Source organism: Lepidochelys olivacea, assembly GCF_965140295.1.
Source record: "Lepidochelys olivacea isolate rLepOli2 genome assembly, chromosome: 2".
NCBI lineage: Eukaryota > Metazoa > Chordata > Testudines > Cheloniidae > Lepidochelys > Lepidochelys olivacea.
The window spans coordinates 85,607,243-85,632,465 of NC_140412.1; the positions used below are offsets into that span (position 1 = coordinate 85,607,243).

At 40.7% G+C, this 25,223-nt stretch overlaps 1 protein-coding gene across 1 annotated transcript in view; it reads left to right on the forward strand.

The window, feature by feature from the left end:
- SMCHD1 (structural maintenance of chromosomes flexible hinge domain containing 1) overlaps positions 1 to 25,223 on the forward strand; it is a 165,034-nt gene that overhangs the window by 82,973 nt on the left and 56,838 nt on the right. The window contains exons 26-31 of the mRNA XM_084620188.1: positions 1,222 to 1,310; positions 2,419 to 2,537; positions 4,553 to 4,720; positions 7,180 to 7,305; positions 15,275 to 15,354; positions 18,207 to 18,364. Coding sequence (XP_084476314.1) covers positions 1,222 to 1,310; positions 2,419 to 2,537; positions 4,553 to 4,720; positions 7,180 to 7,305; positions 15,275 to 15,354; positions 18,207 to 18,364 — 740 coding nt within the window. The remainder of the gene's footprint in view (positions 1 to 1,221; positions 1,311 to 2,418; positions 2,538 to 4,552; positions 4,721 to 7,179; positions 7,306 to 15,274; positions 15,355 to 18,206; positions 18,365 to 25,223) is intronic.

The window sequence follows — 25,223 nt, forward strand, 5'->3', positions numbered from 1 at the left end:
AAATGTCACAACAAGTGTCGGTGTGAACAGCGCATTGTCGGCAGTAGCACTCCCCTGCCAAGAACGCAAACACTTCTCGTTGGGGGTAGAAGTTTTTTGTCGGCAGGAGAGCCGACAAACAGCGGCTACACTGCACGACTTTTAGTGCCATGGCTGTGGCGACACAGCGGTATCGCTAAAAACTGTGTAGTGTAGACATAGCCTTAGAGTGTCTTCATCTTGAATGGTCCCTTAGAATATGCTAACTACTAAACTATCTTTTCAACCTTGTATTTAGTTGTGACACTGAGTACCTTTTCCAGACCTGAGGAAAAGTTCTGTGTTGCTTGAAAGTATGTCTCTTTCACCAACAGAAGTCGGTCCAATAAAAGATATTACCTCACCTACCTTGTCTCTCTGAGAAGAATGGTCAATCCTAAACAGAGTAGACATCGCTTAAACTGGTCATTGACGTTTTATGGACTCATTTAGAACATAACTTGAATGCTGATTCTTTCAGCTGTTCACGGTCAGACATAATACCTGTGGAAGACAAAGTAACTCAAGTCAGTAAATAAACCAACGTAATTTTTTTTATAAGAAAAAATATCATTTTAAAGATCGTCATGCTAACTATTCGTGCTACGATTATACATACTATAGATTAGGAAGAAATAGATTCCTCAATTCAACAAGATTGGTTCAGACAAAATGCACTGAAGGAAAATCTGGTCTACATGCCTTTCTTTATAGATGAGATCTTGATATCTTTGTGTATGTATATCAAGTCATATTAATCATGATCCAGATTCTAATGGATTTTACAACTAGACAAATGTTTTAAAATTAATTCAGACATCCGTACAATTTATTTTGTCCTAATCTGGTTACAAATACTGTTCCAAATTGCAGACTAAGCTGGACTTTAGCCTGGTTACAAAACACAATTAGCAATCTCATCTATGCTAAGTATTGGTAACCATACTAGTAGAAAACCAAGTTTAACCAGGTTCTCTGACATCATTGTATTTTGTCATACTTACGGTGCTCACACTGGTTGTGGTTGAAGTGAAAATACAAAAGGTTAGCAACTAATAAATCAAATGTAAGCACTTGAGTCCTGTAATATATGCAAGGATATAAATTTTGAAACTCCAGTTGCAAATGAATTATTTTTGTTAAATATGTTTGAAGTCACTGATTTAATGAAGAACTACAAGCCAATTTTGTATGCCAATTTAGACCACTTCCTGATGAGCCTAAACACATTAAATGCAAATTAAAAGGACCAAATACATTACAGATGGGTGAAGAGCTACAAAGTGAAATCGGTGAGTACCTGCATGTCCTATACTTCATTGTAGGATATAAAAATTTCCTTCTCTCTCATAATGTATTATCTTATCTGTACAAAAAGCATGTGGGAGAAACTCTGTAGTACGTTGTCCAATATAAAATAGGCAGCTACATTTTAAAATTAAAATCCTAGTATGGAAGAGTTTATCACCTCTCAAAGTGAAAAGGTCGTGTTACAAATATCTTCTAGAAGACGAAACCCACCTATAAATCTGAATTCCTAGTCTACTTGATATTCCTCCCTCTGGAGCTCAGATCATCAGGAAGATTTTATTTAAGTCATGCTATCTAAAACCCCTTAATTTGAATACTATTTCAGACCTTATTCAGAAATTTGGTCATCTCTATATAAATTTATTTTTGGCTGAGGCTGCTAATTTGAATAGAAATAGGCATGCTGGGGAGACAATCAGCCTTTTCAGTATTCCTCAGTTCTGATGTTTTTCACAGCTTTTACCTCATATTTCAATGTCTTTATTATGCATACATTGATGACTTAAGTTCCCATTGGCTATGATGCTACAAATGTTTGGCTATGAGGTATTTTATTGGTAGAACTGTCAGTGAAATAATATGTTGTGATTTTTTTCAGCTGATTGAGAGGGTTTTTTTCTATAGTATACAAGCAGTTTAGCTATGCTGAATGTGTAAACGACCTCAACGTGGTCCGAAAAATATCAGATATCTAGTTAACTAGCCTCTAGAAATTAAAAATATTAGGAACATTTTGTGGGGGTATAAAAGTGTATCTTGAAATAAAACTCCTATTTCATTTGAGGTAAGAAAAAAATGAGCTTAAGACAGCTGATGTCAGTGCTTTAATGTGCTCTCACATGAGTTTCAATATTAAGAAGACTTCCCTTTTAATTCTATGTCAAGTTAAGAGATGAGCTACTACTAAAGGGTAAATGTGTGTGAATGGGAAAGGAGGAGTCTCGTCTGGTATGGCTAGACTAAATTAATGCATTTTTCACTATTTCCTATTTATATAGATTTTATGCATGTTCATACTTTGTCTATTAAAGAGGACTTTGTGCAGTTACAGATTTTTTTTGGAAAAATACGCATTCTTCTTTTTAATAGATGTGATGGTTACAGATCAGTATGGGAATCAGATTCAGACACTCTCAAGCTCTTGCATAAATTCCTTAGGAATTTCTGGGAATGGGCTGGATAAATCAAATTTGAAAACTACTTGGCAGGTAGGTGCTCAGAAATACTTTCTAAGATGTCATACAGTGTGTTGTTGCCAGCTTGTAGCAATTGATTTATAATAAAACTATTAGTCACCCAGGAGAAATTTAATCAAAGTTGGAAAAAGTCTAAATTATCCTTTTGATACGTTAAAAGAGGAGAGTGATCTTAGAGATCTATTAAACTCTATCCCATGTGCCTGTTACAACTGGGGGATTCAGCAACTTAAGTTCCTTTTTTACTACTGATGATAAATCTCCATGCCATTGCTGCAGCTTATACAACAAATCTCATTTTTCAGGTTATGCTTCAACCTTTTCATCATTTGACCCGTTCTTACTCCATGCTCCATTTTTATGTCTCTTGTTTCTAGGTGTCAGTTAATTTTTTTTAAGTAATTTTCTCATTTCGGTCTTTTGTGTTGCACTTTGTGGATGTAGGGATGTTTGGTGTGGGGGAGGAAAAGAATGAGAAGACATAACTGCTAGATATAGACCATTAGTATTACTGAGTCGTTAGTAGAGATGATCCAAGTATTTTTCAATGCCTGTGCCACCTTTAAGTTTCTGGAATTGCAAGGTCTCAGCTTGTCTCTGTGTGACTGAAGAACATGTTACCCCAAGTTCCTCTAAAAGTCCATCTTCCTGAAAATACCCAGGACACAGTGGACTTGGCAGAAGGATTTGCTAGCGCGAGCAAGTTTCCTCAAAAAAGTATAAATTGATGTGTAGAAAGCAAAGAGTGATTGATTTTTTTTTTTGTTATGTTTGGGGTGCAGAAACAGATGACTGCTTTTCAAAATGTGGACTCTAGTTGCTGATAAAATAATTACGGACTGTTGTGTGATTATACATATATGTAATTACATAAACATGTACAGTGACGCTTATAAGAGTTCCTCTAAGCCAATTTCTCAGAAACCTAACATCTGAAACAAAAGTTCCATTTTGTTTCTTAGCAATAAACTGATAATTGTTTTATCATTTCATTTTTCCTGAAGTTGATGTAAGATATATCAGTCATTGCCTGGTTAATAGGCTTTCTTTCTCTCTCCAAGCTAAACAGCTGTCTAAAACAGTTTTAGCATATGTACAGTAAATGTAGTTTCTTCTGTGTTCAGTCGTTGATCGGTGAACTAACTAAATTTTGTGACTTTTTCAACTTTTAATATTTTTCACTTTCCTTGTTTTCCTATTTTCCAATTTATTTGAATTGTATTTTTTCTTAATATCTAGCGTAAAGATACAAAATCCTGCTACACGGAATTTCTGTCAAATAGAACTTAATTTAATTTTCAATGGCAAACAACAACAAAAATAAGGGGAAGGAGATTTTTTACGCTGTCCCATTCAGTTATGTTACAGAATTCCCTTTTTTTTGGTGTGGCTCCACTTGTAGGTCCTAAATAATTGTTGGATTTAACATTTATTATTGCATGCAATAGCTCTGATGTAGTTATGTTTGAATAAATTGAGATCCTCAACCTGCTTTTCATTTTTGTGTGTTGGGGCAATAAAGGCAAGTGGCTGATCTTTCTGCCTTGGGCAGTTTATTTTAATGTATGTTAGTATTTGATTTTAACACAGCCTTTCAGTATTCTGCTCCTTCATTTGAGTGAGTTATTTATTTTTACGGGGAATAAGCTATCATTTGTTTTTTCATGTTGAGTCATCATGTTAAGACAAGCAAATATACATTGTGTCTGGGCTTATACATTTTTGACAGTTTTGCATGGTTGTTTTCCTGTATGACCTGTCCTTAGGTATCATGGCATAAAAATAATTAGATAAAACCCCATTTACTCTGAAGATAGGTGTCTTAAGAATATTTGCACATCCCAAAAGACCTTGACATTTTAACAGAGATCAAACATTGCAATATAATCTTTTTGTTTATTGTACGACAAAAAGACTGGTATCCAATGTACATAAATAGTAAGTCACATTTTTAAATCTGAAAAAAGAATAAATTACATTTCACTTTGCTTTTACTAAAAACATGTTACATTTCTGTTTCTTAATAGGAAAGTACACAAACCATGACAGTCAAAGGTATTAGCTTTTATCCAGGTCTTCCTGGAAGCAAAGAATTGTGTTTTGCTTGGCGTGAATTTTCTGATTTTCTCAGAGTAAATTTGACTTCAGGACCTCCAGTTAAACTACACCTTATGGATTGGCCAGAATTAGAGGAGGTGAGTCAGCGTCTTTGGTTCAGATCCAAAGGGTTTAATACCAGCTTTTTATATATCCAGAGTTTTTGAAGTATAAGGAGCAAAGATGAAACCTGTTGAGTTTTTCTTTCAATAAAGTATATTCAGTATTCCTGAAAGTTTCTAGAACATAACAGCCTTGGAGATTAAAGTTCACTTTCTCTACAAGACAGTATAGTACAGACAGAAGCAATTCAAGCTTCCACCAGTGCCCCTGTTTATATGGATATGTGCTAGGGTCTGCCAGACCCTCTGAGGCCCCCTGCTGGAGGCTGCATGGCCCTGCCACACCCTGCCCCAAAAAAGGGCAGTGGAGAGGAGAGGGTCCTCCAAGCTGCCTAAAGTGGCTGTGTGGGACACAGCCAGTCAGGGCCCAGCAACCTAGAATAAGAAGAGTTGCAGGGCCAGAGGGAGTTCAGTTCTCTGTAAACTGTAGGAGTTTGAATGGTGTGTGGATGGCTGACAGAGCTACAGAACCCCAGACAGGGCAGTGCCGCCAGAAGCAAGGGAGAGCAAGAAGGAGCCCGTAGCTGGTTGCTGGGACTCCATTAGGACAGGGACCTGAGGTAAGAGTGAAGACGACATGGGGAACTGGCCTAGGGAAATAGAGAAACCATGGAACATGGAACATGGAACACTACAGCCAGCTTCCTGGGCTGGGACCGGGAATAGCGGGTGGGACTGGGTCCATCCCCCATTAGCCACTGGAGGGGCAGTGGCCTGGACAGTGAGGCACCCCAGAGGGGCAACTGAACTATAGTGGCCCAGCTGGAGAGCTGAAGCCAGGAAGCCCCAAGAGGGCAAAGACATTGTCTCCATGGAGGGAGTTATGGGGCGCTGCTCTATCCCAGTGGAGGGACAATCTGAGAGAGAGAGAGAGAGAGAGAGAGAGAGTGTTGCAGGTGTGCACACTCTGCCGAGGGGGCGCTCACAAGAGGTTAGTGCACCCCATTACAGGATACCTGTGTGTTTTGAACTAGACTGTGACCGTCCGGTCATTTTATGTGTAACAGTTTACCTGACAAGTCAAAATCGGTTGGTTTTTAAAAGCAGGATTTATTTTAAAAGTTAGCTCTCTCTAAAACTTAAATCTGAATTTTACAATATTTTGTGATCATAATTACCTTGGCATTTTAAACTGTTTTACTCTCATACTCCTCTTCCTCAATCTTCAAGAGGTGAACTGCTGCACTGCCATGTGACTCTTGGAGACAGTCCAGCATTATTACTGAGGTCTCTTGGACTAAACTCTATACCTTGCTTCTCAAGCTTGCTAGAAGTTCTGCCTTAGACAGTGAAACAAGTTGGCAATTCAAATTTTCTGTTTCTAGTTTTTATTTCTGATATGCTGGTTTTTAAGGTAGTAGGAAGACAGCCCTTATCCTTATGTGCTTTCAGTCTAAAAGCAAAAGAACAGATGGAAAGTGAGGAAAGTAACACAACATCCAGGTAGAGTGAACAGGGTGATGTCTGGCACTACATATGTTAACACAGATCTTTAGTGGGTTTTTTATTTTCTTTTTTACATATTAAAATTGATTCAAGTGATGACTTTTGGGTGGTGAAAAGTAGGTAAAGTGTAAAAAAGGAAGAGGTAGGAAGGGATAAGGTTGTTACACTGAGAATACAAAAGAGGAAGAAAGTTTAGATAGAGAACTGAGAAGGAAGCTGATGTGGAAAGGGAAAGCAAAAGGATCAGGGATTGTGACTGAAACAATTAATAGTATTTTTTTTTAATTAAATAAAAATCTAAGTGTAGTTTAGGATACTATTAGGTTGCTCCTGCTACAGCTCTGTTGAAGGCAGTAAGAGAGAAGATTTTTAATTGCCTTTGAACAGACACCTAGAAGCATCTCTCCCTTCCCTCTGTAGTCAAGGCCATGTGGATGGGTAGTAAGTCAGTTGGTGGGATGGCATAGTCTCAGATATCAGGAAAGTGTGCAGAGATGACGCATGTCTATTGATAGTGGGGGGCCTAACTCTGAAACAGCTCGAGTCACCGCACCCCCAGCAACCCACTCTTCGCAGAAAGCAGCACTGCCTCTCTCCCCCACCAACCAACACTCACCTCCGCCCCTGGAAAGCAGTGCCACCTCCCTGCAGCTTCCAGCTATTGTCTCTGCCTCTCCCTGCCCAGAACAGCTCACTGGCTCAGCTGACCGGCAGGGAGGGGGCCCAGCTGCACCATGTGATCAAGCAATCTGGGGTGCATGTGATCCAACATACGCACTGCCCCATGCATTGCCTCCACTGGGGCTTTAATTCTCTACCATAGGCAGCCTAGTTTAGGAGGCAGCTGATGGAAGGCATGGCCTCATGTTCCTTGGTCATGATTTGTTGGGAGGAGGAGGGTAGTTCTTGCTCACACCCCTATAATGATTGTCTGACACACATTCCATTTACAATAAAGTAAAAAATATATATATTTGTATCTTTTTCAGCCTATCGCGGTAATTAATGGTAGAGAACTGCAGAAGCCTTTGATAGTTCAGCTCTGTGATCAGTGGGAAAATCCATCTCCTGAACCAAATGTCAAAATCAGTCTTGTAAAAGCTAACAACTTAAAGGTAAAGTGAGATCTTAGAAGATGTCCTGGCAGCTTTTATGTATCAAAGCTCATAAATATAATCTATCAAGACACAGCTATATCACCTCCCTACATTTCTATCTAGTTTCTCCTTTTAAAAAATATGTTGTGGAATTTTAAAGTACGGATGTGAATATACCAGCTAAAAAGAGCAGAATAATCTTTTACAGTAGTAACATACAATAAATAATAAAAAATAATTTCCATCACAGATTCCGCAGTTTTTTTCTTTTTAACTAAAATTAAATACAGTAATAAAACTAATAATTTATGCTATTAATTTGTAACTTTTTTTTTTTTACTTTTTTTCCCTGGGCCTTTCTCTGTACCTTCTCCATATTCCCTCCATTTCTTCTTATTGCTACTCTTACTTAGTCTTCAGGTTCGTACTTAAGTAATCTACCAAATGACAATAAAAAACAGAGCCATTAGTATGGTACATAATCACCTTGTTCAGTATTTCTCAAACTGTAGCCCATTTGATGGTCTGCAAAAAGCTGGCAGGCTACACAATTCTGGCTTCCCTGCTTGTTTCCCTCTCTCAATGCTGAGATGAAGGTTCTTTGCAGTGAATATCAAGTGGAAATGAGGAGGAAACAGCATAGCTGTGTGTAAGCAATTGCTGCTGTTGCCACTAGGATATTATGAAAATATATATGTAAGATGGTCTTCACAATTGCAAATGGGATGGAGGTGGTTTGTGAGGTGGTCTCTTTATTAAAATGTGGTCCGCAATATGAAAAAGTTGGTTAACCCTGATTTTTGTGTATTTTTAATGTGTGCTAGTTTTTGCTTATATATAAGATGTTTTTCTGCTGCACAGCTTCTCTCCTCATTCATCACAAATGGGTAATTCCTCATTGGTGGAATTTGGAGATAGTTCTGAAGGCTCCAGAGTTAAACTACACCCTTTAATTCAGGCCACAAAATTTTTTGCCTTCGTGGGCAGAACAAGTTTACTGAAGATTCTGCATCAGCTTCAGATAAATTTAAAATTTGGAGGTTTATATTGAAATAAATATGAAAATGAATAATGCCCCTACTCTGCTTGCGCTACATTGATGACATCTTCATCATCTGGATCCATGGAAAAGAAGTCCTTGAGGAATTCTACCATGATTTCAACAATTTGCATCCCACCATCAGCCTCAGCCTGGACCAGTCCACACAAGAGATCCACTTCCTGGACACTACGATGCTAATAAGCAATGGTCACATAAACACCACCCTATACCGGAAACCTACTGACGGCTATGCCTACCTACATGCCTCCAGCTTTCATCCAGACCACACCACACGATCCATTGTCTACAGCCAAGCTCTATGATACAACCGCATTTGCTCCAACCCCTCAGACAGAGACAAACACCTATAAGATCTCTATCAAGCGTTCTTACAACTACAATACCCACCTGCTGAAGTGAAGAAACAGATTGACAGAGCCAGAAGAGTACCCAGAAGTTACCTACTACAGGACAGGCCCAACAAAGAAAATAACAGAACGCCACTAGCCATCACCTTCAGCCCCCAACTAAAACCTCTCCAACGCATCATCAAGGATCTACAACCTATACTGAAGGACGACCCATCACTCTCACAGATCTTGGGAGACAAGCCAGTCCTCGCTTACAGACAGCCCCCTAACCTGAAGCAAATACTCACCAGCAACCACACACCACACAACAAAAACACTAATCCAGGAGCCTATCCTTGCAACAAAGCCTGTTGCCAACTGTGTCCACATATCTATTCAGGGGACACCATCATAGGGCCTAATCACATCAGCCACACTATCAGAGGCTCGTTCACCTGCAGTCTACCAATGTGATATATGCCATTATGTGCCAGCAGTGCCCCTCTGCCAGGTACATTGGCCAAACTGGACAGTCTCTATGTAAAAGAATAAATAGACACAAATCAGACTTCAAGAATTATAATATTCAAAAAACCAGTCGGAGAACACTTCAGTCTCTTTGGTCACTTGATTACAGCCCTAAAAGTGGCAATTCTTCAACAAAAAAACTTCAAAAACAGACTCCAACGAGAGATTGCTGAATTGGAATTAATTTGCAAACTGGATACAATTAACTTAGGCTTGAATAAAGACTGGGAGTGGATGTGTCATTACTCAAAGTAAAACTATTTCCCCGTGTTTATTCCCCTCCGCCGCCCCGTTCCTCAGACGTTCTTGTCAACTGCTGGAAATGGCCCACCTTGATGATCACTACAAAAGGTTTCTCCCCCCCACCCCCACTCTCCTGCTGTTAATAGCGTACCTTACCTGATCACTCTCAATACAGTGTGCGGTAACACCCATTGTTTCATGTTCTCTATGTATATAAATCTCCCCACTGTATTTTCCACTGCAAGCATCCGATGAAGTGAGCTGTAGCTCACGAAAGCTTATGTTCAAATAAATTTGTTAGTCTCTAAGGTGCCACAAGTCCTTCTGTTCTTTTTGCGGATACAGACTAACACGGCTGCTACTCTGAAAGCAATCATTACAGTATTTCTTCTGTTATTTATTCATACTTAGTTCAGTTTATGTGGTTTCCAAATTTTAATTTTTCAATGTGCTGTATAGTTTTGTATTGAAAAGTTACAAGCATTATAGAAGTTTGGGGCGAGGGGTTGCAATTGTGTAAGAGACATACCAGGGAAGGTGTGACGGTTCAGTTTCTTCCAAATACTTTGTGGTATAACTTCAATTTTTATTCATTTTCATGCTGGATGATTTCATTTCACCTTCTAGCTCCTCTCCTGTCACTGAGGAATCACCAGAATACTGAGGCTCTAACCTCTGGTTTCTTTGGTACAACAGTGGGCTTCTTCTTCCCTCTACTATCACAGCAGGGAAGCTTTTCAAGCATTGAGCCAAGTCAAAGAGGTACTACATGCAGTTTTTCATGTGCCTCAAAGGACAGCTATACCCTGCTACTATAATCCACCACTCCTTGCTTTGTCATGGTCTAGAGCTTTGAGTCAGACTGGCATGCTAGGGCCTCTACTCCCCTGCCCAAAGCTGTTACTCCACCATGGGAGGCTTGACCAGGAGCATGAGGATTCCTACAAAGAGGAGAACTTTTCACAGCCTGCTCAGGGCTAAGTCTTGCAAACTCCAGAGGCTTGGAGTATCAAAAAGACAAAAGCCAAGCGTCACTTTCATAAGGAAAGGTTTCAGAGTAGCAGCCGTGTTAGTCTGTATTCGCAAAAAGAAAAGGAGTACTTGTGGCACCTTGGAGACTAACAAATTTATTTGAGCATAAGCTTTCGTGAGCTACAGCTCACTTCATCGGATGAAGTGAGCTGTAGCTCACGAAAGCTTATGCTCAAATAAATTTTAGTCTCCAAGGTGCCACAAGTACTCCTTTTCTTCTTTCATAAGGAAGTGATTCATATTGTTAATGAACAAGTCCTGTAAAAATTATGATTTAAACTTTTTCTCCTTTGCTTTCCCAACCTGAAAGAAGTGTTTGCTTCTCTCCTGTACAGACTCCTGTGTGAGAGAGCCCTTGTGTCCTGAAGCATGTCTGGGCATGCAAAGAAGCCTGTTATTCCTATGAAGCCCTGTCTCAGCAGCAGTGCAATGGGAATTGTGCTTGTCTGGGTTTCAGCCCATAGACCTTCACTCTGCCAGGGAAAGGGGTTCACAGCTGGGGAGAGAGTTATCCAACTCCCTCTCAATAGACTAACTCTACATTAAAGCTTAAGGAGCACTTCAGGCAGTCCGTGCCCAGAACCAAGGCACATAAAATTTCCATTTCCCATGCAGCTGCATCCATTGTGAGGTTATGGGGGGAAGTGGGAAATTGCTTCCTGTGTTCCAAATGGAGTAAAGCTCCGGGTGGTACTAGATCTTTCCCCAAATACTTTACATGGGTATAAGCTAGGCTGGGAAGAGGCAGACATCTTTGCAGGTTCCTGGGGTCATCTACAGGCTATTCCCACAATCAGGGTATTGGTCCCAGTACCTGTTTCAACTGAGTGGGTCCTGCTGTGATTAGTAACGAGAGCAGTAACTCTTGACTCAGTGGCTACAAGTAAGCCAATTTACACCCATAAATATTAATCAGTCATCCCAAACGTATTCCCTGGCATCTGAATTTGAAGATGTGAGGATGTTTGAGGAAACATTAGCGAAGTCAGCAGGTGAGAATACAGAGACACCTTAACCCTCCGTCAGTTTTCTGGAGCTGACCATGAATCTCCAGATAGTCATTGGATTTGAAACCCATTCTTGGTAACAGGTGACTCCATTTTAACTTTAAGTATCTTGCTCAAGAAAATCTTCTAAAATTGTCAAGTGATCACATGATGAAGACCCATGTTCTCAAATTTAACAAACCAGGAATTCTGGATTTCTGTTAAAGGAGAGTATAAAGAACTCAGTGATGAAATTATGGAAGTACTGTTTCCATTCACTCCCAGCTATTTCTGTGAGTCTGGTTTTCAGCAAAGACCTCTGAAAACTAAACCCAGAAATTACTGAAATTTAGCACTGGGCACAAATCATTTTCCACCAGAGATTCAGCCAAACATTGCACAACTGTGGAGTTTGAAACTGACCTGTTTTTCTCACTGAAATCTTAAGCTATGTCCAAACATGCCAAAACATCCATATTTTCACATTTTAGTTTTTAAAATACAGATTTAATTGGATTATATTATTAAACTGTATGTGGTTAAATAAAGTCACAAAACCATCCATCTTGAATCTAGTGTTCTGAACTCTTGAATGTAGTGTCCTAAGTCAGTGTTTAAAAAAAAAAAAAAGTATTTGGGGAGACGCTAATTTTAAAATATCGGTAAGGGAGCCGCAGTACTAAAAAGTTTGGGAATCACAGCAGTAGCAGAGGGAAAAATCTGGAGACGCTTCTAACAAAGACCTAAATGAACTTTCTCCACAAGTCAAAACGTTGCGAATGACAAAGGCAAAATTAACACGTGTACGTACGTGTGTGTGTGTGTGTGTGTGTGTGTAAGAGCTTACAATTCCTGTACAAAACTCTCCCTTTTGATCTACTCTTTGCACCCAGTATCTTTAGAAATGGTGGTGATAGCCACAACAGGTTTCAGACTTCAAGTTACACGTCTATAACCATTCATGGACAACGTGTCTATCACTGCCCTGTCCAGAAAAACAGACTCACACCTAACTTACCAGCTCCCAGAAAGGATTCAAACCTACCAATTGTACAAAATCAAGAAAAACTTTTTGAACCTAATGGAGAGAATTGCTCATACCAGAGTCAAAATAGGCATGTGTCTGGCCATAATTTTACCAACAGAGGAAAGATTTTGGAAAGATACAAAACTTCATTACAACAGTTTTTTTTTTTTGGCAATTATCTCTTTCAGCTAGGATTGCTGGTGCCACACATTAGTATCACCCACCTAAATGGGGTTTCTAAATATGTGCCTCTAGAAATTCCTTCTGAATACCTGAAATCATTCAGTGTATGCAGTCAAAATTAGACATTATTTCCAGTCATGTCTGAACATTTGTTTGTGCACAGGTAAATATAAACTATAAAAAGCCAGTCCAATTTGCACTCTAGACCCTTGAAATACTCACTATGGAAGGAAACATCGCGGGGTTGGACGTATACCTGGAAAACATGATAACCATGGGATTATGGTGTCTCACTCAAAAAAGGAAAGCATCTAGTTCTCTCAAGCACACACCTGTGGTTTCCAAAATCACAGAATAGACATCCTGTTTAGTTCACGTTGAAAGCTCTATCAGTAAGGTGTCTGATCAGAAACATAGGAATGGTCATACAGAAACAGACTAGTGGTCTAGTAAGTCAGTACGTGGCTTCTGAGGGTAGCCAGTACCTGAAACAGAGGAAAGTGCAAGAAAACCAGTGGTAGGTTGTTACAGAATAGCATGGAATAGGGGAAGTTATCTCCTACTTTTGTTAGAGGCTGGCTTGTGATCTGAAGCATGAATGTTTTTACCCCTTCCAAAACCAGAGAGTAACGAGAAGTTGAAGCTTTGATACAATGGAAATAATATCCTGGTCAGAGAAGAATCCACTGCTTTTCAGGACAGTTCATATAAAGGAAACAGAAAAGAGTGTGCTGAAGTCCTTCTAGTCTTGAGTTGGCCCTGAAGGTGCTTGTTTGGATTTGATAGCCAAGGAACCTCAATTGTCCCTGCAGAAATGACTAGGCCCCTTAAAGCAGGGACACCTCCACCCAGACCTGGACCACTTACAGTTCACAGCCTGGACATTGGAAGAGAAATGTGGTTCAACAGAGATTTTCTCTTAGCCTCATTTGTACATTATGGAATCCATAAAGAACTCTGGGGCAAGGACTGTCATTTGTACAGTGCCAAGCACAGTGAGCACTGGACTTCAGATGCTACCAGAATACAAATAATAATCACAAATTCTTGTGATCTTAGCTATTCTAGAGTTTTTCCAAGCTGATTGGTTAAAGTTCTACACCTAAACATAATGGGGAAATAGAGTACCAGCATTAGTGTCATTCTTCATGCAGACATATTGGACTCCCCATCTGAGTCTGAGGTATCAAGACTAAATGAATGGCAGATTAGACAAGCCTGTGGCTAGCCTTTTTAGTTGTCATTGCCTCTGAAAGACATTCGTTGTTGTTTGTTCTATCTATACAAAATACACACTGCTGCTATTGGGGAATATGTCGTCGTAGCTTCAGAAAGCTTTCTGCCCAAAGTATGTTCTTCTTTCCACAATTCTTGGGAAATCGTTCTTTCATCATTTTGTTCCAATCCTTAGCACTCCTTTGCGAGGTCATAGCATAAATGGGCATCCCTAGAAATCTACAGATATACCTTGAACCTACAAAGTACTAATGTACCCTGTTTTGATTCCATCCCAACCGTCAGGCCTCAGATTTTCAAAGTTGCTAGATGTTAATGTTGCACCAGTTGGTATGATAGGCATTTGGAAACCATTCACAGAGGGAATCAAGACTCCTTCTATAAGATCCACTGTGGCATGAGACATACATGTCTGAACCTCATGTGAGAAAAACTGACAAAATAGGTTTCTGTTCCTCTTGAAGTGTCATCTTTGGAAGAAAGGTACTACTGGATTGGATTCCAAATTCCCTTGATATACAAAGCTTTTGTCTTTATGTGGGATAACTTCTATTCTGCCTTTTGTTCTGCTGGATTAAAATTCTTCATCCTTTCCCATGCTACTTCTGGGAATCAATGCTTGCTACTTCTCAGCAATAACGTTGGCCTACCTCTAAATTCCACAGGTGAGAGGCATTATCCATTTGTTTTGAATGAGAGGAGATGCTGCTAACAGGAATTTCAAATAAGTTCTCAGTCCTTACACTTGGTTAATAGTGAATTGGTGTGGTATGCAGTTGACAGTTTTTTGAGCACTGGTCCCTTTGTGTATTCCACTGGGCATGCACATTTATAATAGTATGTGTATATAGTATATCTATATTTCATAGCCATATATACCAATTATATCTGTAATATTCTGTATTGTAATCATCCTCAAAAAACTCTAAACGAATCTAGAATGGATACAAATGAAGAAAAGTGGGAGGCAGTTTGTAGAGGGTGCAAGAGACTTAAAATATAGCCCAATTAATATATTACAGAATAACTAAATTGACATCAGAATCTAGCAAAATATATAATCATAGTAAAATATATAAGCCAGTAAATTAAACCAAAATCTGCTTAGTCAGACAAGATGACTCTGAGTGTCTTAAAGACTGGTCAAGGATATTCCAGAACCTGTGAAAATCTTAAGTCAGGAGAGGTACAGTATAAAAAAAATGAGCTGAATTGTCAGAATACAAGGAAAAGTATTGAGTTGAAATAAAGTGTGATAGAAAAAGGGAAAACGATATTTTTGGTGTAATTTAAGACTTGACACTATTTCTGTGTCATTAAAAGATAAAATTTTCTTGACAACCTTCAACTCTCTTGACAGATCATTTCTTCAAGCCAACAACATAAAACAGATGAAAATGGGAGGGCTAATCTGGGAATAATTAGTATTCATGCACCCAGGTAAGTAATGGAAATGTATAGACAAAAATTAACTTCTGAAAATACTCTTATTAGATACCTTTAAGTTAATTAGCTGCATGTTTACTAAGGTAGTTGCCAGGAAGTCATCTGGAGCAAAGTGCAAACACGTAACTTATTTACGTAACTTATTTACTCCTGGGGGAATTCTGCGCTAATGCGTGTGCGCATAATTAATGAGCCACACATACTTTTAATTTTTTTGCACAGAAAAAAGCTTCTGATGAAATGTTGCTGCAGTTCTGCCTTTTGCCCACCAAATGGCATTGTGGCGATAGGACACAGCTGCTCCATGCAGAAAATAACTTCTGCAGTTCTGCCTTTGATCTGTGGCGATAGAACATAGCAGCAGCTTCTAGCCAGCTAGGGACAAGAAAGACCCTGCGTTCTTCGCAGCACCTGCCAGGCCACGTCAGGAGACCAGGGCTATGGGGAGACAGTGTGGGGTGCTGGGGGGGGAGGGGTCAGACAGGGTCTTATAAGGGCTAGTGGGGGAGGACAGACTGGGGCAGGAGGTGAATGGGAGTGAAGACGCAGGGCCACATGAGCAGAGGTGGAGGGGGTGCAAAGCTACAGAGGGTGGCTGAGTGGGGACAGAGAGACACATGGGAACTGAGGGGGGGGACGGACACAAATGGATTTGAGTGGCTGGGTGGGGGCACAGAGACATGTGGGAGGGGGTACAGGGACACAGATGGGGAGTGTCTGAGGGGACACAGAGCCACATTGGGACAGGGGGAGTGGGTTTTTAAATGTGCGTGGAGGGACGCATGGAGGTTCAGGAACACATGGGAACAGGGGCAGATGTGCCTGACTGAATGGGAGAGGCTAGGGGTCAGCCAGGGTTTGCATGGGGGAAGCTCCCTAGCAGTCCCTCCCCATCCCCCGAGAAAATCTGTTCCATATTTTTCCCTCTCATATCCAACAACCCTCCAAGTTCACACTCAGTCTCCTTCCCAGCCATTTACTTCCCTCTCCCTCAGCTCCTCCGTTACCCCTGACTCCCACAAGCCTTTGCACTGCTTCTGAGGGGTGCGGGAAATACGGTTCTGTATTGTAGTTTAAATGAATTATTACTCAGAACTCTGTATTAATATGCCTAGTAATGAATCTATTTCTCAAAAAACATTTCCTGAATCTTTCTTTGTTGTCTTTATTGTTACAGACATACTTGCTGACACATATTTTGAAATAAATGACCAAAAATAATTGAAACTGGTGTGATTATATTGTTATTTTGACAAATAAAATGTGCAGAATTTTGCTGAATTTTAAAATATTGTGCCCAGAATTTTTAATTTTCTGGCACAGAATTCCCTCAAGAGTAACTTTTTGTTTGGGTGCATAGGCTAGGCTAATTGTTCAGCTTTGAGAAAGTCATTTTATAAACACTTTTTTTACAGAATGTAATAGCTTACTCCATACGTCTGCCAAGAGAAGCTGCTGCTCTTGTTTTGGGGATTTTTTTTAGACATGGAAAAAAATATTTTAAAATGTACAAAATGTAAAATTAACCACTATGTAGCACCTAGTGTAGATAGGGGTTTAACGTCTTTAAAAATGTGTTACTGCCTAGGGTTAACCATACCCAACTAACATGTTAAAGTCAATAACACTTATTTTTAGGGGTATACCAAGTGGTGTTTAAAAATATTCGGTAAAATGTTTAGGTAACATGTTTTTTAAACAAATACATTTTTCCCAGTCTAGAGAAGGCCCTGGAGTAGAAAATTTAAGGAGCATTGGAATGAAAGAGAAATAGTTATAGGTCCTGTTAAAGAGCCTAGAGTTTTCCAAATATATTTCCACCACAAATTAGCTGTAATTATTTTTTTTTCTTGTCTTTAAAGACTCCTGCATTCCATATAAACAGACAGAAATTAAGGGACTGAGGCCAACTTGTTTCCTTTTATAGGTGCAGTCTTGGTGACACAGGGAGCATGGTTTGAGACATTCAACCCAAGATAAACTATAACAATTTTTAATACTTCTGAGCCAACCAGGTGGTCCAGAGGAGATGTGTGGATCCAATAATTGTAGTACTCAGTAACTAAGTTATTTTTTAAGAATTTTTCCAAAGGGCCAAAGCAGTTCTATATTATGCAAAAATATGTGAGGGTGACGTAAACACACATTTTTCTGTCTTGATCCTTACAGTGTTTTATATCAGTTAATACTTTTGCATTTTTAACTTAAGATATTTTGAACAAAAATAACTTTTTAAGTTCGAAGAAAAGTGTTTGAGTCTTTCGGCATAGCTAAAAATGTAGTGTTTTAAATAAAAAAAACCCCTCAGATTTCTGTATTATGAAGTTAATGACCTCTTCATGGTCTAATAGTCTCAGTGTATGTTGCTAGGTGTGAGGCCTGTGTTCAGCTTCAGTCTTTGGCTAGCAAGGACTGGGAATAGTTTAGAAGACACTTCTCTCAGGTGACCTTTTAAATCGCGCTCTCTCCTTCCAGTCCTAATGATCTAAACTGTGCTACAAGTCAGATCTTGAAAAGGGGATTGAGAACTGGTCAAAACGGTGGAATATTAAAGCAAAAGTAAATGCAAATAACTCTCATTAGTGCATAGTTAGTTGTGAGAACATCTTAAACTTTAGACATTTCTTGACTCGTGATATTTCTAACCTTGCATTAATATTAGGTTTTTACCTTTACTATAATTTTGATATCAATGAAAATGGGCGTGGGGAGGAGAATTTTGTAAATTTGGAAAACCAAATAAGTCACAAGTACCTTTATGAAAATTCATTTAAACATCTTTTTGAAAAACTGGTATTAGCTTATTGCATTACAACAATTTGTTATATGATTATTGTATGTTTCAGGGGAGAGCATACATTACAGCTTAAAGCCTCATACAACAGGAACACATTAGATTGCCCTATAATCAAGTTCAATGTCCTGCCTGACCCTGAGAAACCTGTGTGTATGAATGTTAAGTATGACAAAAATGCTGCTTTTGTAGCAGGAAGTACCTTCCCTGGTGAGTAGCTCTACTTAAATTAGCCTTTTTTTCTTTTTCTTTTTTTTTGTTTTGTAATTTTGGAAACCAGCCATCCAAATAAATTATGGCTTTTGATGTCTGTAAAAAGTGATTTGTGAGATTTATTTCAATGATGATCAGTATTTTCATACATCCCTTTTACCCGAAATTCCATTATACCTGACTGGCAAAAGCCTATACAATCAGCATTTTGGCTTCACCTATCGAGAAACGGGAGGCAAATATGTGAAATGATTGACAGAAGTTCCAGTTTTGCCCTTTTTGCCCAATTTTTGCCCAAAGCCTGCTAAAAGCCTGGAGGAGAAGAGATGTCTTTAGGCTACGGCTACACTATGCAGCTTTTAGCGACACAGCTGTGTCACTACAGCTGTGCTGCTAAAAGGCGCACAGTGTAGCTGCTGTTTGTCAGCAGGAGAGAGCTCTCCTGCCGACAAAAAGCTTCCACCCCCACAAGCGGAAGCGGCTCTGTTGGCCAGAAAGCCCTGTTACCGACAAAGCGCTGTTTACATCGGGGCTTTTCATCTGTAAAATTTTTGTCCTTCAGGAGGGTGTCTTTTTTAACATCCCTGAATGACAAAAGTTTTGCCAACGAAGTGCAAGAGTAGACAAAGGTTTAGTCATCATGCCCCTCTCAGTCTTACTCCACTTTCTTTTCTTCTACCAAAAAAAAATCTAAATAAAATAGTCCTTCAACTTGTGGGCCTCTTTGCAATGTATACAGAATTGGTCTTGTGGGCTGGTTCCATTTGTGCCCACTCTGAGGTGTTTTTCTCCGTCACTGGCTCTTTCTCTTTTCTGAAGATGTTGCTCTGTAGGCTGGGAATCCCACCTCTGCTACCTTCCCTGGGTGATGGAGGAGATTCAGTTTTTGACCTGACACTGCCCTTCTTGCATCACCATGAATGTCACAAGCTGGTAGAGTTCACCCAGATAGCAGCAGTGCAGGAGATCTGACTCCTATTTAGAGGAAGTCCAGTATTTGTCATTGTGTGGAACTCTAACCATTGATTGGTTTGCTCCACACAAGACAACAAAACTCCCCGTGGAGGTCTCCAGAAACTTCACTCTCAAAATCCTTGTGACAGATTCATTCTCCTATCATTGGAAAGAAAGAACTAGGAAACTGTTTCCATTTTATTCCTCATTAACCAAGGATGGCAGAAAATCAGGCTGGGCCTGGTGGAAATAATTTTACTGTCACAGTAATGCTTCACCAGGCCTTGATTTTTCTGATGTAATGAGCATGTGTGTCTTGCACCAATTGAAACTACGCCTTCTCTCGATCCTGTTTCCCCACCCAGTTTTCTGACCCAAAGTACGTGGCACTAACAGCCTGGAGAAATTGAATAGACTTGAAAGAGAATCTGTTGGAGGACACCCCCCCCATTGCTGACTGCCTGTCTAGGAGCCAATCATCCACTGTAGTTAAATATTATGACAGGTTTATTTTAGCCCATGAAAGCTATGTCCAAATAAATTTGTTAGTCTTCAAGGTGCCACAAGGACTCCTCATTGTTTTAAATATTATGGGATTCTGCATATAGCTTCTCTTGGGCGGGATGACAAAAGGAAATATCTTTGTATAAGCACCTGTTCCCTCCAGCATGCCCTTCAGTTCCTGCTACAGGTGTTTAAAGTGACCTTTCCCAAATATACACCTCTAATCTAATCCAGGGGGAAGGGATATTTAATGCCGTCCTTGTGGAAAATGGCTGTTATGTTCCCAATACCTGTGATTGGTTTTGAATGTTGTTACGGGTATGATGGGGTAGCTTCTGAGACCTTATTTACGTGGTTCCCAAGAACTCAGCTCAACTGTTGTTGCGGTTTCTTTGTTGGCATACAGTCAAACTACCCTTGAGTTGATCAGGCTCAAATGTAGCCTGTGGGTACAGGCATTCTTTTTCTAGCCTGCTGATCCATTTACCTCCCTAATCCTATCTCCCAAAAAATGAGGCCTCACCAATGTCCAGTTACTCATGTCAAGCCAGGCCTACATGCTACAGCCTTTGAGTTTATGGCATGTTTTCCCTTTTTCGTTGCTGATTTCAGTTTGCAGGGTGAGCAAGCAAAATTATTGGATTCATTCTCCTCCCTTCAGTTCTTTCCAGACAGAGCCGTGTTTTCATCATCTTTCTCCCAGATTTATTCCAGGAGTTAAGTTCAGATTTTTGGACCCTTAATCTTCTCCCAGTCAGTTACTTAGATTGCGCCTCAGTCTATAGGCACCTCAAACTTCGTCACTAGGCCATATCCTAAATAATCCTTCTTCAGATACTTGGCCTCTAGCCAGTTGTCCCTTAATTTTCATTTCCTGGATTTCAAAAATTTAACTTTGGGCCATCAGTGAGCAGTTTTTCTAGTTTTTTCCTTCTCTGGGACAAAATTTGGAGACTCTTTAAAAAGGGATGGTGGTGGAAGATCTTTCCTGAAATGGGATCACCAAATTCCTTTCTCTCTTTCCTCTCTCCTCCCCCAGAATGGTGGAGCTAGATAATTGGAGCAAGCTAAAAGTGAAAAGTGTTTTCATTTGACAGGAGGTCCTTAAGAGCAACAGAAGGAGACCTTCTTCTTTCAGTGATGTCCCCGTGGGTGCTCTACTTTAGGTGTTTGAGCGCCCCTTTGCTTGTAATTGAGGATTTGTGGGAGCAGTGCCTGGTTGTGTCGCACATGCGCAGTCCCTGTCTTGCACTGCCTCAGGCGGTTAACTAGTGCTGTGTGACTAACGGTCCCTCAGTTCCTTCTCTACCACCTTGGCTTGAGTCAGAGCATTCAGCAGCACCTCAGAGCTTAGTAATTTACCCCTTTTCCATTAGTTCTACTTCAAATAGATAATTTGTCTTCCTCGTTTTTCTCCCCATTTCTTTTTCTCATTAAAAAAAAAAAAAGTTTATTTCTTCCCTCAGTAGAAGTTGGGATTTCATTTAACTGGTTGAGTAGTGTGTAGTTCTCCCCTTATGGGGGAGGGGAAATACTCCCCTCAGGGGCATGCCCAGCTCACTGGGCTTTAAATGCTGCTTCACCTGCAGGCTTCCAATACTGATTTCAGATGGACACTCTATGTGTTCACCGCTTAGGTGAAGCACACATGCCTCAAAAGTGCCCACATTGTCACAAACTGACAGCCTGGACCAGGAAAGCCAGAGACTTGTGGCTTAAACTGCTGCTTATGGAGAAATCTCTCTACCCGGCGTCTGAGCCAGAAGCATGGACACCCCTGGGACACAGTTCACCAACTTCAGCCTCTGAAAGGGGCTCTTCTTTGTCTGTGACTCACGCAACCACCCTGCTAAAAAGTTGGCTAAGAAGCGTATGTTGTCCCCACCAGTTCAAGAAACGACCAAGAAACAGCATCCCCCAAACTGAGAAACCTTGTCAGTACCAACAGGCACCACAGCCGAGATAACGGGACCTTCCGGTACCATGGGGACCGTAAGAGCTAATCAGGGGTAGGCAACCTATGGCACGTGTGCCAAAGGCGGCACGTGTGCCAAAGGCGGCACATGAGCTGATTTTCAGTGGCACTCACGCTGTCCGGGTCCTGGCCACCAGTCCGGGGACTCTGCATTTTAATTTAATTTTAAATGAAGCTTCTTAAACATTTTAAAAACCTTTCTTAATTTACATACAACAATAGTTTAGTTATATATTAAAGACCTATAGAAAGAGACATTCTAAAAACATTAAAATGTATTACTGGCACATGAAACCTTAAATTAGAGTGAATAAATGAAGTCTCGGCACACCACTTCTGAAAGGTTGCCGACCTCTGAGCTAAATACACCAAGAGAGCTAGCTCCAATGAAGGCACCAAGGGGAAACAGAAACCCCATGTCTCTGCACTGGCAGATCCATCCCAGCACTCGGCACCTCAAAACAACTGCAGCCTTTGCTGTCACCTCCTGTCAGTGTAGCGCAAAATTGTACCCTTACAGACGACAGCTCCACAGCAGCCAGTATCTACCATTCCCACATCAAGGGCACCAAGGCTGTCGGCACCACAACAGTTCTTCCTTCCCAGAGACCTTATAGTATCCTCGACACATGACTCTCCTATTCTTGGCACCAAGATCACTAGAGTACTGTCGGTACCGAGCCACTGCACTGCCATCTGCTCCCACATTTTCAAGTGATGATGAGGAGGGAGAGACATACCCCTCACACTGCCCTTCTCCCGCTCACAAAATGATCATACTGGCCCCACCACACCAGGGGTACTATACAGGGACCAAAGAACAATAGTGTTACAGGCACCCTTGGATGGCTCCTATGCCCTTCCCTCCATCGTGGCAGTATTGGGCCCCATGGATGGCATATCTCCCACACGACCTCAAACCTCCTAGCCCACATAGGGAGGGTACATGGCAGTCACCTGTGCTGTCAGTACCAGGGCCATCTGAGCCCCCTGAAGAGATGACAAGCGAACAGGAAGAAAACTGTGAACAGGAAGTCAAACTAACAACTCATTTGTCTTTCTCTGCCCCAGATGACACCATCATGCCCCCTCCTCCTAATGCAGAGGACGACTTTAGACATTTCCAGGATCTCTATAGGAGAGTTGCAGATTCCCTTGACATCTCCCTGGAGGAAGTGCAGGAGACATGACATAAACTCGTTGACATCCTGCAAATATCAGCATCATTCAAAATCACTGAACCCATAAATGATGCAATCATGGAACCTGTCAAACACCTCTGGCAGACCCCTGCAACAGTCGCTCCAACCTGCAAGAGGTCTGACAGGAAATATTATGTCCCTGCAAAGGGAACAGAGTTTCTTTTTTCACATCCCACACCAAACTCCCTGGTAGTGGGTGCTGTTAATGAAAGGTTCAGATAATTATACCCACAAAACACACCATATGACAAAGACTGGAAGAGACTTGACCTTTTTGACTAAAAAACGTATTTCTTAGTGACGCTTCACCTTAGAATGGCTAATTATGAGGCGTTATTAGCAAAATACGACCACACATATTATGGCAAACTATCAGATTTTACTGAATTTCCCCTGAGGAGAAAAAAAGCGATTTGGTGCACTCATTTCGGAGGGCCAACTGATTTCCAGGACAGCACTGCAAGCTGCCCTATACTCTGATGGTATAGCAGCATGATCTACAGCCACCTCAATCGTAATGAGAAGCGCATCCTGACTGCATCTCTCTGGCTTCCCCAAAGAAGTTCAAGCAATAGTGGAGGACCTGCCGTTCGAAGGGCCCAAACTCTTTGCAGCCAAAATGGATAAGTCTCTGCACACCCTCAAGGACTCGAGGCGACTCTGAAGTCCCTGGGTATCTATACTTCTAGGACAAAGAGAAGACAAGGAAAGTATTACAACCCACAGAGATTCCAGTCCACACCGTATGCACAGATACACAGGCAATACGAGCCACAAGCTCGGAAAGAACAGCCCCCAAGGAGATGAAAACTGTCAGCTCAATCTAATATATCTCATCAACCATCTGCCAGGCAGCAAGTTTGAGATGTTGGTCGAGGGCCCGAGACCCCCACAACTTTCAGCTGAAAACTACCATCTCACAGCCATTCAAAGACCATTTAAGTTCCTACTGCCCAATCTGGCAATCCATCACTGCAGACAGATGGGTGCTGGAGATGATCAAAGTTGGATACTCCATCCCTTTTACTTCCAACCCCCCTACCCATTCTCCCTCCCCATCCCTCTTCAGGGACCCCGCTCACGAAGATCTACTGCGTCAGGAAGTAATCCACCTCATCCAGCTAGGAGCAGTAGAACTGGTACCAACAAAATACAGAGGGACAGGTTTCTACTCAAACTACTTCCTCAGACTAAATAAAACAGGAGGATGAAGGCCCATTTTCGATCTCCAATGGCTCAACAGATTTGTCAGAAACCAACACTTCAAGATGGTGACTCTGGCAACCATTATCCCAGTGTTAGAAATAGGGGACTGGCTTGGTCCTCGACCTCCAGGATGCATACTTCTACATAATGATTCACCTATCACATTGGAAGTTTCTCCAATTCTATCTCGGACCAGATCACTTTCAATACAAGGTATTGGACTAAACCATGTTCAATCCTCCATGAATTTATGTAGTTCTTTTTTGAACCCAATTATGATCTTGGCCTTCACAACATCTTCTGGCAAGGAGTTCCACAGGTTGACTGCGCTGTGTGAAGAATACTTCCTTTTATTTGTTTTAAACCTGCTGCCTATTAATTTTATTTGGTGACCCCTTGTTCTTGTTTTATGAGAAGTTGTAAACAACACTTCCTTATCTACTTTCTCTACACCATTTCTTTTCCAAGCTGAAAAGTCCCAGGCTTATTAATCTCACCTCATACGGAAGCCATTCCATACTCCTAATCATTTTTGTTGCCCTTTTCTGAACCTTTTCCAATTCCAGTATATCTTTTCTGAGATGGGGCAACCAAATCTGCACACAGTATTCAAGATGTGGGAGTACCATGGATTTATGTAGAGGCAATATGATACTTTCTGTGCTATTATCTATCCCTTTCTTAATTATTCCCAGCATTCTGTTCGCTTTTTTGACTGCCGCTGCACATTGAGTGGATGTTTTCAGAGAACTATCTACGATGACTCCAAGATCTCTTTCTTGAGTGGGAACAGCTAGTTTAGACCCCATCATTTCATATGTATAGTTGGGATTATGCTTTCCAATGTGCACTACTTTGCATTTATCAACATTAAATTTCATCTGTCATTTTGTTGCCCAATCACCCAGTTTTGAGAGATCCTTTTGTAGCTTTTCGTAGTCTGCCTGGGACTTAACTATCTTGAGTAGTTCTGTATCATCTCCAAATTTTGCCACCTCACTGTTTATCCCTTTTT